This window comes from Littorina saxatilis, linkage group LG9 (genome assembly GCF_037325665.1).
Source record: "Littorina saxatilis isolate snail1 linkage group LG9, US_GU_Lsax_2.0, whole genome shotgun sequence".
Lineage (NCBI taxonomy): Eukaryota > Metazoa > Mollusca > Gastropoda > Littorinimorpha > Littorinidae > Littorina > Littorina saxatilis.
The window spans coordinates 46,535,432-46,552,694 of NC_090253.1; the positions used below are offsets into that span (position 1 = coordinate 46,535,432).

The 17,263-nt window shown below is 40.2% G+C and overlaps 1 protein-coding gene across 1 annotated transcript; it reads right to left on the reverse strand.

Annotated features, from left to right (window-relative positions):
• Window positions 1–2,222: 2,222 nt before the first annotated feature.
• LOC138976253 (uncharacterized) lies at window positions 2,223–9,717 on the reverse strand. The gene is made up of 6 exons (XM_070349092.1): window positions 8,621–9,717; window positions 6,005–6,294; window positions 5,365–5,509; window positions 4,951–5,125; window positions 2,972–3,160; window positions 2,223–2,516 (listed from the first exon to the last, which is right to left on the reverse strand). Exons 2-6 carry the CDS (start codon window positions 6,279–6,281, stop codon window positions 2,247–2,249), a joined length of 1,056 nt encoding a protein of 351 aa, XP_070205193.1. The 5' UTR covers window positions 6,282–6,294; window positions 8,621–9,717; the 3' UTR covers window positions 2,223–2,246.
• Between the last annotated feature and the right edge of the window lie 7,546 nt (window positions 9,718–17,263).

Here is a 17,263-nt window from a genome sequence, read left to right on the forward strand (position 1 = left end):
ATGCTCAGCCGACCACAAAGGGCCATATCAGGGCGGTGCTGCTTTGACATATAACGTGCGCCACACACAAGACAGAGGTCGCAGGCACAGGCTTCGTGTCTCACCCAGTAACATTATTCTGACACCGGACCAACCAGTCCTAGCACTAACCCCATAATGCCAGACGCCAGGCGGAGCAGCCACTAGATTGCCAATTTTAAGGTCTTAGGTATGACCCAGCCGGGGTTTGAACCCACGACCTCCCGATCACGGGGCGGACGCCTTACCACTAGGCCAACCGTGCCGGTAAGTAAGTAAGTAAGTAAGTAAGCAAGTGGGTACGTATGTTAGATTTGTATACAGGTAGGTAGGTAAGCAAGCAAACAAGCTAGCAGACAAGTAAGTAAGTAAGTAAGTAAGTAAGTAAGTAAGTAAGTAAGTAAGTAAGTAAGTACGTAAATAAATTAATAAATTAATAAATTAATCAATACATAAATCAATAAACGCGTGTCTCTCTGTCTGTCAGCCTCAACTGGAGTGACCATCAACAACGTCGCCAAGGTGACCACAGCCGATATCTCCACCACCAACGGGGTTGTACACGTCATCGACCACGTGCTCATTCCTCTGCGCGTGCAGATTTGGCTGCGCACTGGCATCATTGGATAGGTCAGACTCTCGAGAAGTAACATGTATCGCGAGAAAGTTTTACATTTTAGAAGGATATAGATAGTAAAGCATTGAATGACAAAATATATGAGAAGATGGACATGTAAAAAAATGCAAGAATAAATTACAGAAAACTCTCCCAAGAAGAGATGAATGGTCGTATAGTATCCATGATATTTCTGTTGCATGCATGCTTGTGTACATACATATGTAAATATGCAAGATGCGGTTGGCTGTGTCAATACAATGTTGTTATTCCTGTCTGTATATGTGTGGATGTTTCATTTGGCTAAATATCTGTACCTTTTGTCTACATTAGAAACAAATTATTCCAGTACTATGTTATCTTGCCGTCTGGTAAATATCTTGAGAGTAATGTTAATGTTCTGTGTGTGTGTGTGTGTGTGTGTGTGTGTGTGTGTGTGTGTGTGTGTGTGTGTGTGTGTGTGTGTGTGTGTGTGTGTGTGTATGTGTAATCACCGCTGTTCAAGTCATCAATCTAGTATTCTACTTCATTTCAAAGACATAACAATATTTCAACATCACCATCATCTTTGTGACAAATACTGCTTCTGTTTATTTCTTATTCTAAAAAGCACAATCTCGAATCAATAAGCACCTTTTTAACAATACAGGAATTACTGCATATTAATAACACACTTGTTTCAAATATAAAAACATTGAACAATTATTGAGCAAGAGTGACAAATCGCATTATACCTATCCTCACAGAAAAATCCTTATGGTAGGCAGTTTTTACCCATATTTAAATCATAAATTCCAAAACAGAAGGACCCGGAATTAAAGTCAAGTAAAGTAAAGAAGTGGCGTGAAGCGATTTTAACACTCTTAGTAAATATGTAAAACCACTGTAGGCATTTTACAAATTATCATAAAGATTGTTCGACGTCGCAAGGAGCATGAAGTGAGCAAAGTAAAGAAGTCCCGTGAAGCAATTTTGACACATTACGTTCAATCTGATGCAAAGTATTGCAAAGATTGTCCGTCGTTGTAAGGAACATAAAGTGAAGCAAAGTAAAGAAGTCGCTTGGAGCAATTTCAAAACATTTAGTCAATAAGTGACATCCCTGTGGGTATTTGGCGCAAATTGACAAAGTTTTCTGTGTGCTGTCCTTGTATTGGTGAGCACAGAATTCTGTTGTTGTTCAAATTGGTTCATCCCACCCACAGTCAATTGGTTGTTAAGATTTCACTGTATTCATTTGATTTTTGTCAAAACAATGTATTATAAAGATTGTCCGTCGTTGTAAGGAACATAAAGTGAAGCAAAGTAAAGTCGTTGCGTGAAGCAATGTCAACGCATTCGGTCAATCAGTTCAATCACTGTAGGCATTTTACAAATTATTATAAAGATTGTCCGTCGTCGTAAGGAACAGAAAGTAAAGTAAAGTAAAGTAAAGAAGTCGCGTGAAGCAATTTCAACACATTCAGTTAATCTGTTACATCACTGTAGGAATTTTACAAATTATTACAAAGATTGTCCGTCGTGAAGAACGTAATCATACAAGCCAGGCCCGTCAAAGTCACTATGATGTTTAGATTTCACTGTATTTTTATTTTTTTTAAATTTTTTATTTTTACAAATTATTATAAAGATTGTCGGTTGTGAAGAACGCGATCAAGCAAGCCAGGCCAGCCACGAAGAGTAGCACGACAGGCCAGAGAGGGATTCTGCCCGAGATGTGTACCGTTGCTCTGAACACCCAATCAATGAAGTAGACGCCCGTCACTGCCTTCACCGTCACGTCCGCCATCTTGGAAGTCCCCTCGTGGCCCCATACGTTGTAGTCTATGTCGTTAAGATGCAGGAAAAACATCAGGAAGATGGCCAGAAAGATTGCTGCTATCTGTGGGACAATGAGGAAGACAATGGCTAGACTTGCACTATGCATGAAATATAGTTTTTCTGTATGTGTGTTTTTGAATTATTCGGAGCCGAAGGACAACTATTATGTTTTTGATCGATATCCACACTCGCTCATGTATTAAAGATGGATATGCTTAAAACAACTAAAATGCGCAAAAACACAAACATACAGACACACTGACACATACACATACAAACACAGAGACAAACACACAAACACAAACATATACAAACACACTGACACACACACACACACACACACACACACACACACACACACACACACACACACACACACACACACACACACACACACACACACGCCTCCTCCATTCTTCCCCTCCCCGCCACCCCAACCCCACCGCCCGTCCCTCCACCACCTTCACTACACCCTCCCCTCACACACACATATTACAAATCCACACAGTTCCTTACCAAGGTAACAATCAGCATAATAGTAGCAGGCAAAAGGCCCCGTAGGTCAGAGCGCAGTTGCTTAGCAACGTAGAGCAGAGCTTGCTCAAGGTCACCATCCTTGGCGTAACTAAGGAAACGGGCGTGAAGGTCAGAGATGTCAGATGATTCCAAAACGTCTGCCACTCTCCAGCCCATTGACGTTTGCACCTGAAAACATGCAGAGAACAATTGAGACACAAGTTGAACAACTCTGACAAAAATTGAACATTTCAGACACAAGTTGAAAAATTGAGACACACGCTGAAAAATTCAGACACAAGTTGAAAAAACCCGACACAAGTTAACAAATTAAGACACATGCTGTAAATTTCAGACACAAGTTAAAATATGGAGACACAAATTGAAAAATTCAGACACAAGTTGAAAAATTCAGACACAAGTTGAAAAAACCCGACACAAGTTAACAAATTAAGACACATGCTGTAAATTTCAGACACAAGTTAAAATATGGAGACACAAATTGAAAAATTCAGACACAAGTTGAAAAATTCAGACACTAGTTGAAAAATTCAGACACTTGTTGAAAAATTCAGACACTAGTTGAAAAATTCAGACACTAATTGGACATTTCAGACACACACTAAAATACATGTATTCAGAGAAAGGGTTGATATGCATTCTGTTCTAAATGTTCTGTAATGGAAAACAAATGAATACTTTCGACTAATGTTGTTAAACTAAGGGCATAAAGTCTATTCGGATCTTAATGCCTTGTAATGAACAAAAGTATATAATTTTGACACAGGTTGTCGAGCAAAAGGCTGGAAGCACTACGCGTCTTTGTAAATGTTTCTGATTTGTGTGTGGTTGTTTTCTGTGTGTTACATGGTTACCGATTGACCAATTTACTTGAGAAGTAATCAACCCTTAGGCTGGTTGTCGCGACATATGTCGCGCTACTTTACGTATACTGTCACCTGGTTGTCACGACATAATTATGTCGCGCTACTGGCTCAGTCAGTTTGGTCGGTTCCGATTACCTCCCATGGATGCGAAAACCTATATGACCGTTTTTCTTTATTTTTCTCTCTGTCAATTCACCAGTGGCTATGTAACATGTGTTACAGAATTGCACCAGTGTAAGGGTTAAGTGTTTGAAGGACAATCAGTTCGGAAAGCACTAATTCACATGTTAATGCACCCTTATAGGAATCAATGCATCAGTCTGTTTATCCATCACAACGTCCATCCATCAAGCCAACCAACCAACACACCAAAGAAGTAACCTCGCATCTATCTATATATCCATCCACACACCAACCAACCACACAGCCAATCCCCCCATCACTCTACCCACCAACCACACAGCGAATCATCAATCAATCATGTCAATCAATCAATTAATCAAGCAATCAAGCAAGCAATCAATTAATCAATCAAGCAATCAATTAATCAATCAATCAATCAACCAATCAACAAATCAATTAATCAATCAATCAATCATCAATCAATAATCGACCAATCAATCAGCTCTCCTTTCTTTTTAGCCAATCAAATCTCATGTAAATGATGCATAAGCCTACAATGCATGAATTTGGGAACAAGGCCCATTTGATAAACAAAGGGAAGTAAGCGCTCTAAAATGCATACAACATGTGTAAAAGGGTAAGTGAGAGTTAATCGGAACCAGTCTCCTGGCAATCATCATTTTTTTGGAACAAGGACAAGCTTTGTGTCTTCCGAGCGAGTTACTGGAACATTTGTCAGATAAGTTCACTTACTGTTTTATAAGTGTTTGTCTGTCTGTTCATCTGAAAGACCGCTTGGTTGAAGATCAGTGACTGTAACGATTTGTTTTGTCACAAATTAAACGTTCCAATTGCTTAACTTTCTTGTTTTGGAACATGTGCGGTCTCTTTGATTTTGGATTACGGCCTAGCAAGTCATTTTGCCAAGAAGCTCCCAACATAGCTGGCAATAGCAAACCAAACACTCACCCTGTGGAATTGTTTGCTGTAGAAAAGAATCAGGTCGTTTCCGCAGGAGCCCATTCTCATTCCCAGGCGAAGACCCTCTGCGAATGTTTCCATAGCAACGTTGAGTTCGCCTGTCGTTGGTGCACGTGCACTGGTGTTGACTGTGGGATGAATTTCACCGCACTCGTTCATGCAACTGTTGGTTAGAAAATAAAGTCAAAGGAAATTAAATGACGGGAAATTTAAAGAAATAAATTAAGTCACGTTTAGCTATCGTTTCTGGCTGCATGACCGCCTCCGATGTAAGTGTTCATGTCGTGTCGTGTCGTGTCGTGTCGTGTCGTATTGTATTGTATTGTATGTATTGTATTGTATCAACAATTCTGGGAGATGCAATATACATATTGTAAACAGATATAAATTGTTTTCATGTACCTGTTTGCCGAGTAAGGAGAGCCGATTCTCATCCTATCCACCAGCACGACGGCCACGATGAAGCCTTGACGGCGGCCATCTTGACCCGTGCACTGGCGTGACGTGTTGGTCTGGATGGCCTCCAGGTGTGCGTTGATTTTACCCGCTGAAAAAAATGCACATCATTTTTATTTTTTTATTTTTGAATATTTAATTATTTTTTGAATGCACATAATGAAGCACATTGCTCATTAGTTAAAATACAAAGACACATTTCTTCTGGGTTACATTTGACGGCGCATAAAATATGAATCCTTCTGAATAGTTTAGGACCAAAGAGCCGCCAAAACGTGTGTGAGTTTGTGTGTGTGTGTGTGTGTGTGTGCGTGCGTGTGTGTGTGTGTGTGTGTGTGTGTGTGTGTGTGTGTGTGTGCGTTTGTGTGTGTGTGTGTGTATGTGTCTTTATGTCTGAGTGTCTGCGTGTGATTTTGTTTGTTTGTTTGTTTGTTTGTTTGTTTGTTTGTTTGTGTGTATGTTTGTTTCTCAGCTTATTCGCTTGTTTGTTTTCTTTCTTCCTTTCTTCGTTTTTGCTTGCCCAATCATCAATGCACACACACACACACACACACACACACACACACACACACAACAGCATACACACCTTCTTTCTCAGAACCAATCAGATTGTCCGGATCGCACAAGAAGGCGGGTCCTGGCCAATCAGGAAGGCCGCAATATTTGTGGTCATTGCGAGGATCAGGGAAGTCACAGAATGACCACACCCTCTCTCCTGTCACCGGGTCGATGATGGTGAAGGTGTAACCTTTGGCCTTTTGACCTTCCTCCTCGCAAGGACGACGGGTCAAGGCCAAGCATGTCGGGAGGAGAAGTGTAGTTGTTAGGAGAAGAGTTGTTGTGATGGTAGGAGAGCAGCCCATTCTGTTGTTGATTCTGGAAGAGTTTAAAATGACTTGATAGTGAATCCAAAAACAAAGAGACTGCCAACGATCCAAAATTCAGAATCCATTCAAATTCGCTTGAGGTTTACCAGCAAGCGGCCGAAAATTCCACCAAGCTAAGTTCTTGTTACCAATTGTTTGTCTGTGCACTTTAAAGACCGTTGGGTCGATATATTTGTGATAGTAACGTACCGTTTTGTCAATGACAAACGTTCCAACAACTTAATTACCTTTCTTGTTTTTTGACATGATAGTTTTTGGAATCAGGAACCGACAAGGAATAAGATGAAAGTGTTTTTAAATTGATTTGGACAATTTAATTTTGATAATAATTTTTATATTTTTAATTTTCAGAGCTTTTTTTTTTTATCCAAATATGACATATTTATATGTTTTTGGAATTAGAAAATGATGGAGAATAAGATGAACGTAAATTTGGATCGTTTTATAAAAATTAATTTTTTTTTTACAATTTTCAGATTTTTAATGACCAAAGTCGTTATTAATTTTTAAGCCACCAAGCTGAAATGCAATACCGAAGTCCGGGCTTCGTCGGAGATTACTTGACCAAACTTTCAACCAATTTGGTTGAAAAATGAGAGCGTGACAGTGCCGCCTCAACTTTCACGAAAAGCCGGATATGACGTCATCAAAGACATTTATCACAAAAATGAAAAAACATCTGACGATATCAAACCCAGGAACTCTTATGTCAAATTTCATAAAGATCGGTCCAGTAGTTTAGTCTGAATCGCTCTACACACACACAGAGACAGACAGACACACACACACACACATACACCACGACCCTCGTCTCGATTCCCCCCTCTATGTTAAAACATTTAGTCAAAACTTGACTAAATGTAAAAACAAACACCGTGCCGGTGTCACGAACTGAAACCTCTGCTGAACAATCCTTCTCATTGCGGTCAATGCGCATGCGCCAATCTTGGATTTAAAAAATGCGACCCTTTGACCGAACGAACCATGGGTTAGGGTTAGGGTTAGGGTTAGGGTTAGGATTAGGATAAGGGTAAGGGTTAGGGTAAGGATTAGGGTTAGGGTTAGGTTATTCACGACCTGATTAATCTCCCCATGTTAGCGCATGCGCATTTACCGCAATGAGAAGGATTGTTCAGGCAGAGTTTTCAGTTCGTGACACCGGCCCTATTCCTTTGAAGATCAAAAACCCAACATTCACTTGTACACCCTACCGAATCAATTCTTTATTTAAAACAAACAAAACATACACGAACAAAAACAACAAGTCGCGTAAGGCGAAAATACAATATTTAGTCAAGTAGCTGTCGAACTCACAGAATGAAACTGAACGCAATGCCATTTTGTCAGCAAGACCGTATACTCGTAGCATCGTCAGTCCACCGCTCATGGCAAAGGCAGTGAAATTGACAAGAAGAGCGGGGTAGTAGTTGCGCAAAGAAGGATAGCACGCTTTTCTGTACCTCTCTTTGTTTTAACTTTCTGAGCGTGTTTTTAATCCAAACATATCATATCTATATGTTTTTGGAATCAGGAACCGACAAGGAATAAGATGAAAGTGTTTTTAAATTGATTTCGACAATTTAATTTTGATAATAATTTTTATATATTTAATTTTCAGAGCTTGTTTTTAATCCAAATATAACATATTTATATGTTTTTGGAATCAGCAAAAGATGGAGAATAAGATAAACGTAAATTTGGATCGTTTTATAAATTTTTATATTTTTTTACAATTTTCTGATTTTTAATGACCAAAGTCATTAATTAATTTTTAAGCCACCAAGCTGAAATGCAATACCGAAGTCCGGGCTTCGTCGAAGATTACTTGACCAAAATTTCAACCAATTTGGTTGAAAAATGAGGGCGTGACAGTGCCGCCTCAACTTTCACGAAAAGCCGGATATGACGTCATCAAAGACATATATCAAAAAAATGAAAAAAATGTTCGGGGATTTCATACCCAGGAACTCTCATGTCAAATTTCATAAAGATCGGTCCAGTAGTTTAGTCTGAATCGCTCTACACACACACACACACACACACACACACACACACACACACAGACACACACACACACACACACACACACACACACACACACACACACACACACACACATACACCACGACCCTCGTTTCGATCCCCCCTCGATGTTAAAATATTTAGTCAAAACTTGACTAAATATAAAAACGAAAACAGAAACTAATGTTTTACTCCGAAGAAAACCGACAGACAGATAGGCAGACATAGCACGGAACGACAAACATTAAATGCATTTATTGTATCATTATTAGTAATGTTATATATTTACTTACCTTTATCTTGATGGAGATATTTAATAATCCTTAGCCAAACCACAACTCCATCGAATCAATACCACACATTCACGTTTGCTTATAAATGCTCCCAAACACTCGTAAAATCAATAGAAATAATTGATCCCACTGTGTTTCCATATATATATGTCTGCCACCATTCACGAACTAATAATACACTCTATCAAAACTTGTCAGGTTTTCTATAATCTTCAACGATACACACATTCCCACGTTCACACCCTCCTGAAAGCAGTCGTGACGCCTATTCCAAATAGTGTAACCAGCAAGAACTGTGCCTCAGTGAATACAAAACTACATCTAGGAATCAATAAAACACTCGATCACACTTCTGCGCGTTGTCTTTGTCCTAGCTAACACAACCATATACACTTTCTTCAACCCTAGTCTTAAGTTCATTCCATAAGTGTGCAGATGTAAGCACAAATCACTGTAAGTCAGTGAATAATAAAAAAAAACAATACGTCGATCAAACACTGAATTACTCCTTTGTCACATTGTCATTATCCTCTGCCGACACATATGCCTCTTCTCAGTTACGCTTTCCTCAAAGTAACTCTTGAAGTTCCATCCACAAATCTAAGCAGAAGTATCCACACGCCAATACATTTGAGTTATCCGTATCCTTCAACGATATACAACCACACATACCTTAGCACTCTTCTCAAAGCGCACCTTTAGTTTATTCTGCAAGTGTAAGCAGCAATAAAGGTGATACAATAAACACAAAACAAGGTCGCTGTGTATACTGTGAAGATTGTACTTGTAATAAACTCCACAGCTCTCTGCAACAGACGGGTACATTTATTTGCCCAGAGACAAGAGCTTGGCCACGCAGCGTGAGAGTTGTAAAAGCGAGCCCTGCACTGAACCCTCCGAATGCATGCATTGTCCTGCCGTTTTAAAGGGACATCTTCCAGTTCTTTTAAAGTACTTTCAATTCCACACAAATATAAACTGTCAATGCGTCAGCTGTTTAAGAAAGAAAGAAAAACAGAAAAAAAGAAAGAATAGAAAAAAAGAAAGAAAGACAGAAAGAAAGAAAAAAGAAAGAAAGAAAGACAGACAGACAGACAGACAGACAGACAGACAGACAGACAGACAGGCAGGCAGGCAGGCTGGCAGACAAACAGACCGACCGACAGACAGATAGACACCCACCCCCCAAAAAACCAAAAAAACACCAAAAAAACACCAACCCCACCAAGAACAATAAACAAAAACAAAGAAAGTCAACAAATAAACATACATATAAAGAAAAGAAGAAAGAAAGATAAAAGAATTAAAGAAAGGAAGAGAGAAACAAAGAACGAAACACCCCCTAACCCCCCCCAAAAAACCAACAACAACAAAAGCAAAACAAAACCACACAGAAACGAGGAAAACAAAATCCAAACAAATGTGCATACAATCTCACAAGTAAAAAGAATAAACATTCAAACACAGAATAGGAAAACCCATTGAATAAAATAAATCGATAATGCGAGTGACTTCTGCCCAAGGCGCTTTAACTACTGTGAATCTTCCTTGACGATAGCACGTCTAGAATCAAAGGGGGTGCGGAACAAATCGCAATAGGCGTGTGATGCGTTGTCTGAATGATTCGAGACATGATCGTTCTATAATATGTATCTGAAAAGAATAGGTAGGTGTTGTGTGTGTGTGTGTGTGTGTGTGTGTGTGTGTGTGTGTATATGTGTGTGTGTGTGTGTGTGTGTGTGTGTGTGTGTGTGTGTGTGTGAGTGTGTTTGTGTGTGTGTGTGTGTGCATGTGTGTGTGAGTGTGTTAGTGTGTGTGGGTGTGTGTGTTAGTGTGTATGTGTGTGTGTTAGAGTTAGTGTGTGTGTGTTAGTATATGTTAGTGTGTGTGTGTGTGTGTGTGTGTGTGTGTGTGTGTGTGTGTGTGTAAGTGTGTGTGTGTGGTTTTGTTTCAACAACAACAACAACAACAACAACAACAACAACAACATCAGCAACAAGAACACACACACAACAACAACAACAACAACAACAACAACATGAAAGAAGATGGATATAAAATCACAGTATCATTTTAGTTAACTCTCAGTGAATCAGGAAACACAAAATTCCTAGAATTGTTTTTATAAAACACCCCACAAACTTCAAAGTTTAATTCGAACTTTGTGAAACAGCCTTTCCTTCAGGCGCCTATGATTGAAAATACCCGTTAAAAGTCGATAACAGGGCCTGACCTACATTTTTATAGCAGCATTGAGAGTGACATAAACTGCCTTTCTCTTGTCGTAAGCTGCAGTCGACTGACGCAGAGCACTCAATATTCTCTCATTGTCCGCGAAATTCCAATCAACCATGTTCAGGTAAAGTGAAATGGAAGAGTGCTGCATTCGTTTGAAAGAAAGAGAAATTTAAAAATCCTGTTCTATTCAGGGAAAATCCAATCAGTTGTTATTCAGTTGAAGTAAAGTGAAGTAAGTGAGCCTAATGTGTACAATTCTTTTTGTGTAAGCAATCGATGATTAAAAAAACCAAGAATGGTACGTGTGCTATTGGAACGTTCATTAAATTATGAAAACAAAACAGAACGTTATAATCACAAACCAACATTTTTTTAATTAAACAAATTCACGTTGGTGATTTAAATCTTTTGTTTAGTCATAAATTACACGTCCGAATAACATATACAATTCTTGTGTTTTTTATTCTGAATTTTGGAACGTTGGCAGTCTATTTGTTTTTGAGATTTAAGCAATCGACGTTAACCCCAAAACGCTCTGTCCCGGCTTTGGCAGGGTATACAAGCATCCTTCAACTCAAATTCATACCAACACTCAACAAGCTTGTTGTTTTTTGTGCAGAGTAGATTTTATTTTTGTTCGTTTCTTAAATGATACGTGAAAACTTGTCAAAAAGAATTCAGCACACAAATCCCACACTGCACAGGATGTAGCCATGCACGCTATTCTTCTTCTTCTTCAGCGTTCCAGAATTGTCTGGTTACGTGTGAGCTCGTTTTGCCCATTTAGGTTGCCCACACTATACTGAGAGAATAGTCAGCTCACTCCGCTTTCGTTGAGTAGGCATGCTGGGTATTTTCGTGTTTCCATAACCCACCGAACTCTGACATGGATTACAGGATCTTTTCCGTGCGCACTTGGTCTTGTGCTTGCGTGTACACACGAAGGGGGTTAAGTCACTAGCAGGTCTGCACATAAGTTGACCTGGGAGATCGGAAAAATCTCCACTCTTAACCCACCAGGCGGCAGCGACCGGGATTCGAACTCACGACCTCCCGATTAGGAGGCCGACGTCTTACCACCACACCACTGCGCCCGTCTACCCACGCTGTTGATATTTGGTATGTGTCCAAGTGGAATAGAGCTCTTATTCCGCGTGAAAGCATAGACAGGTCTTTGGCTGTGAACACTTGATCCTGTACGCCGGAAGGACGGTGCCTTTAAAGCTGCATATTCTACTGAGAGCGAACATTCACAATTCTTTTCTTGTCAGGGGAAGATCAATCAATTCCTATTCAACTGTAGTGAAGTAGCGAGTAAAAGTGCATGCTTAAAGCAGAACTGGCTTTAAAAGCGAACATTCCAAATTCTGTTCTTGTCTGTAGAATCAATCAGTTGCTGTTCAACCGTAGTGAAGTATAGAAGGAAATTGAAGGCTCAAAGCAGGACTGGCTTTAAAAGCGAACATTCCAAATTCTGTTCTTGTCTGTAGAATCAATCAGTTACTCTTCAAGTGCAGTGAAGTAGGAAGTGAACTTGAATGTTTAAAAGTGCGTTGTCTTTAGAGAAAACATTCCGAATTCTGTTCTTCTCAGTGTGCAATCAATCAGTTGTTGTTCAACCGTAATGAAGTAGCGAGTGAAATTAAAAGCTTAAAGCAGGACTGCCATGGCTTTAAAAAGCGAACATTCCAAATTCTATTCTTGTCTGTTAAATCAATCAGTTGCTGTTCAACTGTAGTGAAATATAGAAGGAAATTGAAGGCTTAAAGCAGGACTGACTTTAAAAGCGAACATTGCAAATTCTGTTCTTGCCTGTGTAGGATTAATCTTTTGCTCTTCAGGTAAAGTGAGGTAGCGAGTGAAATTGAATGCTTAAAGCAGCACTGGTTTTAAAAGCGAACTTTCCGAGTTCTGTTCTTGTCAGCGTACAATTGATCAGCTAGCTATTCAGATGAAGCCAAGCAGAGAGTGAACATGAATAATTTTTATTGATTGAAATGACGAGGAAGAGAAGGAGAGGGGAAAGCTGCGGTTGTATAACTCTGGCTAATCTGACACGACGGTTGTATAACTCTGGCTAATCTGACACGACGGTTGAAAAGGATTGCCGTCATTGCATGTGTTCTTGTTGTTGATGGTGGGGTCGTTATAGACTATTCTTTTACCCTGTGTGTGTGTGTGTGTGTGTGTGTGTGTGTGTGTGTGTGTGTGTGTGAGTGTGTGTATGCGTGCGTGCGTGGGTGTATGTGTGTGTGTGTGAACTAGCGTGCTAGTAGTTTAGCGTGCTTGCTTCGGTGCGTGAATGCGTGCATGCTTGCGCGTATGCTTGTGCGTCTGTGTGGTGTGCGTACTCGAGTGTTGGTTGCTTTTTGAACGCATATTAACGCACACATGCGAGCGCTCACACGCATACACACACGCTCTTTCTCTATCTGTCTGTCTGTCTCTCTCTTTCTCTCTCTCTCTCTCTCTCTCTCTCTCTCTCTCTCATACACACACAAACACACACACACACACACACACACACACACACACACACACACACACACACACACACACACACACACACACACACACACACACACATTCAACCTTATTCTTTCGATCTCTGATCATACCACAATTTTCAGATTGCGAGGCAAGATTTATTGTTTTCCAGAGTTACAAAAAGAGGTATTTACAACTAAAATTGTTAAAAACATATGCACGTAAATACTTATACATATTTAGAAAAAGATTTTTCGTCATAAAATATTTTAACTCTCCCTCTTTCACATACAAACACACTCTCTCTCTCTCTTTCTTTCACACACACACACACACACACACACACACACACACACACACACACACACACACACACACACACACACACACACACACACATATATATATGTATATCCTAGAGGAATACCCGGCTTCGCCGGGGTGAATCGCGAAACAGAGACAGACAGCGTGGCGGTTCACCACAATCACCTTTGAAGGCGAAGTCCTCTCAAACGGGATTGAGAATTTTAGAGCTTATTTCTAAGCCCTATATTATCTGTTATGACTTCTCAAATGCCAGAACATACAGACAGACAAAAGCCGCCAGACCCCATCACAAACAGAACTCTACAATCCACAGGTGTTGCCTCCACACACACACACACACACACACACACACACACACACACACACACACACACACACACACACACACACACAGACAGAAGCCGTATATATCTATCTATATATCTATAAATATATAGAGATAGATGACAGTGGATTTTTCGATAAATAGATTCGACCTTTGCACTTTTACAGTGAGGACAACTTACGGGTACATGCAAGGAAAGCCCACAACTTCTAAGGCGAACGACTCTGCAGAGTCTGCTGTGAAGGGCGACGGCAGTCTCCCTGTCACACTCGACCCCCTTTGAATGAACTTTGTCCATAAAGTTCCGAACCATGGACCCGCCAAGCTTAGGTCCCTCCCAGGTAGAATGGAAACAGCACGAAAATGATTCAGTGGCCTGAATATTTCATGTCGAGTCCCATCGCTGTCGACGACGCCAAATGTGACCGAGTGCCGAAACACCACAATCACCTTTAAAGGCGAAGTCCACTCAAACGGGATTGAGAATAACTGTTATGGCTTCTCGAAAGAAGGCGGCGGCCTGACCATACAGACACACCAAAGCCGCCAGACCACATCACAAACAGAACTCTACAATCCACAGGTGTTGCCCACACACACACACAAACACACACACACACACAGAGAAGCCGTATATATATATATTTATTCCCCCCTCTGCTTCTTTACCTCTGTAAACTTGTAGAGCTAGTTATTTTTCGATAAACACCCAGCAACCAAACAAATAACGACCCAGCAACAGCCTGAATCCTCGATAGCGCAATGGGTTGAGAAGCTGTTCTGCGTCGGTACTACTTTTGCGACTGAAAAGTTCCGAACGCTCTAATGTACGAAGTATACATCTCTGGAGCAAACAATGCAACCATACCGCATTTAAATTAACAACTACAGGCTTGAACACATGAATCTCCATATAAAATCCATGAGTTTGGTTGTTTTCTGAATCTAGGTCTGCTGTGCACAAACGTTCATCACAAGCAAATTCCCAAGGCAAGTAACTCTCATACTTTGTCTTCCGAAAAGAGTAGTTCCCCTTTCTAATTTTTTTTCACTCAGTTTCTTCGACAACAGACTGCAATCCGACGGTCAGTTTTCAACAATATTTCATTTAATAAACAGATCACACGCAACCAAATGCACACATCTCATCAATTTAAACAACATAAAGCGGTTTCATACACTATTTTCCCCAGAAAACTGAACGTTGGAACACGGGTGCAAAAGTTCGTCTGCTAGTCCCATTTGACGAAAGAACATTATCCTAAGCGATACCAAAACATATACAGAACACACAATATCTGCCTTTGCCGCCACAGCAGAATAACAGCATATCTGTGTACTTGATTTTAGTCCAAAATAGGAAAACTGACAAGAAGTGTTAACAGAATGGAATGATTTGCACGGAACTATACAACCGCGCATTAATCGATCGCCTGCGCAGGTTGACTGGTTGAGTGAATAGGATTCGATCAAACTTTCGCAAAAAAACTCCTCTTTTCTTTGAATAACTGAAGAAAGGAGGAATGAAGAGGTTACACACCTCGTCTCAGTGATTATAAAAAATAATGGTCTCAGTTCGCGGTCATGAAAAAGCTCGCTAAAGCTCGCATTTTTCATGATCCGCAAACTTCGACCATTATTTTTAATAATCACTGAGACTCGGCATGTAACCTCTACGTATATCTATATCTATAAATATATAGAGATAGATGACAGTGTATTTTTCGCGTGGCTATAAATTGATTCGACCTTTTCACTTTTACAGTAAGGACAACTTACGGGTGCAATGAAAGCGTTCTGGACAGTGCAGTGACATTCTAAAAATAGTAACGTAGTAACGGGAATATGGATTGACGCCACACGAAGGAAGGGAGATAAACGCTGAAAACACTGGAGAAGATAAGGAAGAGTTACTGGGAATGGATCCAGAGAAAAACCAAAATCGGTTCAGCGCTGCTCGCTGAGTGCACGTGTTGAAATATATCATCGAGCAGGTTGTGTCCGGGGTCTACCTGAATATGCCCAACAAATTTGAAACAGATCCATCGAGAACCTTGGGCGTGCATCGCGGACACACACACACACACACACACACACACACACACACACACACACACACACACACACACACAAGTCTGTATATATATAGATATATATATATATATATATATATATATACACAACACATATACACCTTTTCTTTCAGCAACAAAGAAAAGCACCGGATTTTACCGGATACAAAATAGATAACAACTAGTTTACATCAAAAGGCAATTGTAACGATACAAAAAACGTCTTGTGCGTACAATCTATTTGTGTACAACCATGTTTCGTGAAAGACTTTTTAAATTTAGGCTTGACAAAACAGCCAGATCAAGTTAAACAGATACAACACTTATGCACACGCACGCTTGTACGCACCAGTCCACATGTAGTTACGCCGACACACACACACACACAAACGCACGCACGCACACACACACACACACACACAGACGCACGCACGCACACACACACACACACATAAACACACGCACACACACACACACACACACACACACAACACACACACACGTACGCACGCACACACACACACAGACACACACACAAACTCTCTCTCACTCTCTCGTGAAATAGATCTTACAAATCTATATCACAACTAAAAATAGCATGTGCAGACAAAATGCAGTTGTAATATAAAGTATAAAGATACAAGCATTCATTTTACTGTCCATTTCTGGAATCATCACAATGGTCAGTAAACACATTTGAAACGAGTTATACGCTTTTTCATGGGTGTACACACACACGTCATACTCTCTCTCTCTCTCTCTCTCTCTCTCTCTCTCTCTCTCTCTCTCTCTCTCTCTCTCTCTCTCTCTCTCTCTCTCTCTCTCTCTCTCTCTCTCTCTCTCTCTCTCTCTCTCTCTCTGACTTTTCAGATAAAGAAAAATCCAGATCACAAATATTGAGGGTATTTGCTGGAAAAGGCATTTGCAACCAAAAACAAGTCAATATATACAATCCATCTCTGAAAACCATATTCAACAGCATACATATATGTCACATCTAGACTAGATAATATAACTAATTAATTATCAATATCAATCAATATAGCTATTCTGATGGACACGTGGGGGGATTCGGGGGCTGTGATTGGATGGTCTCACACATCCCTTTTCCGATCATCAAAGCATAACGCTACGAAAGTTGGCCATTTTTGCCGATATCCAAACGATATCGGCAATAACAAAGACGCATGGTTC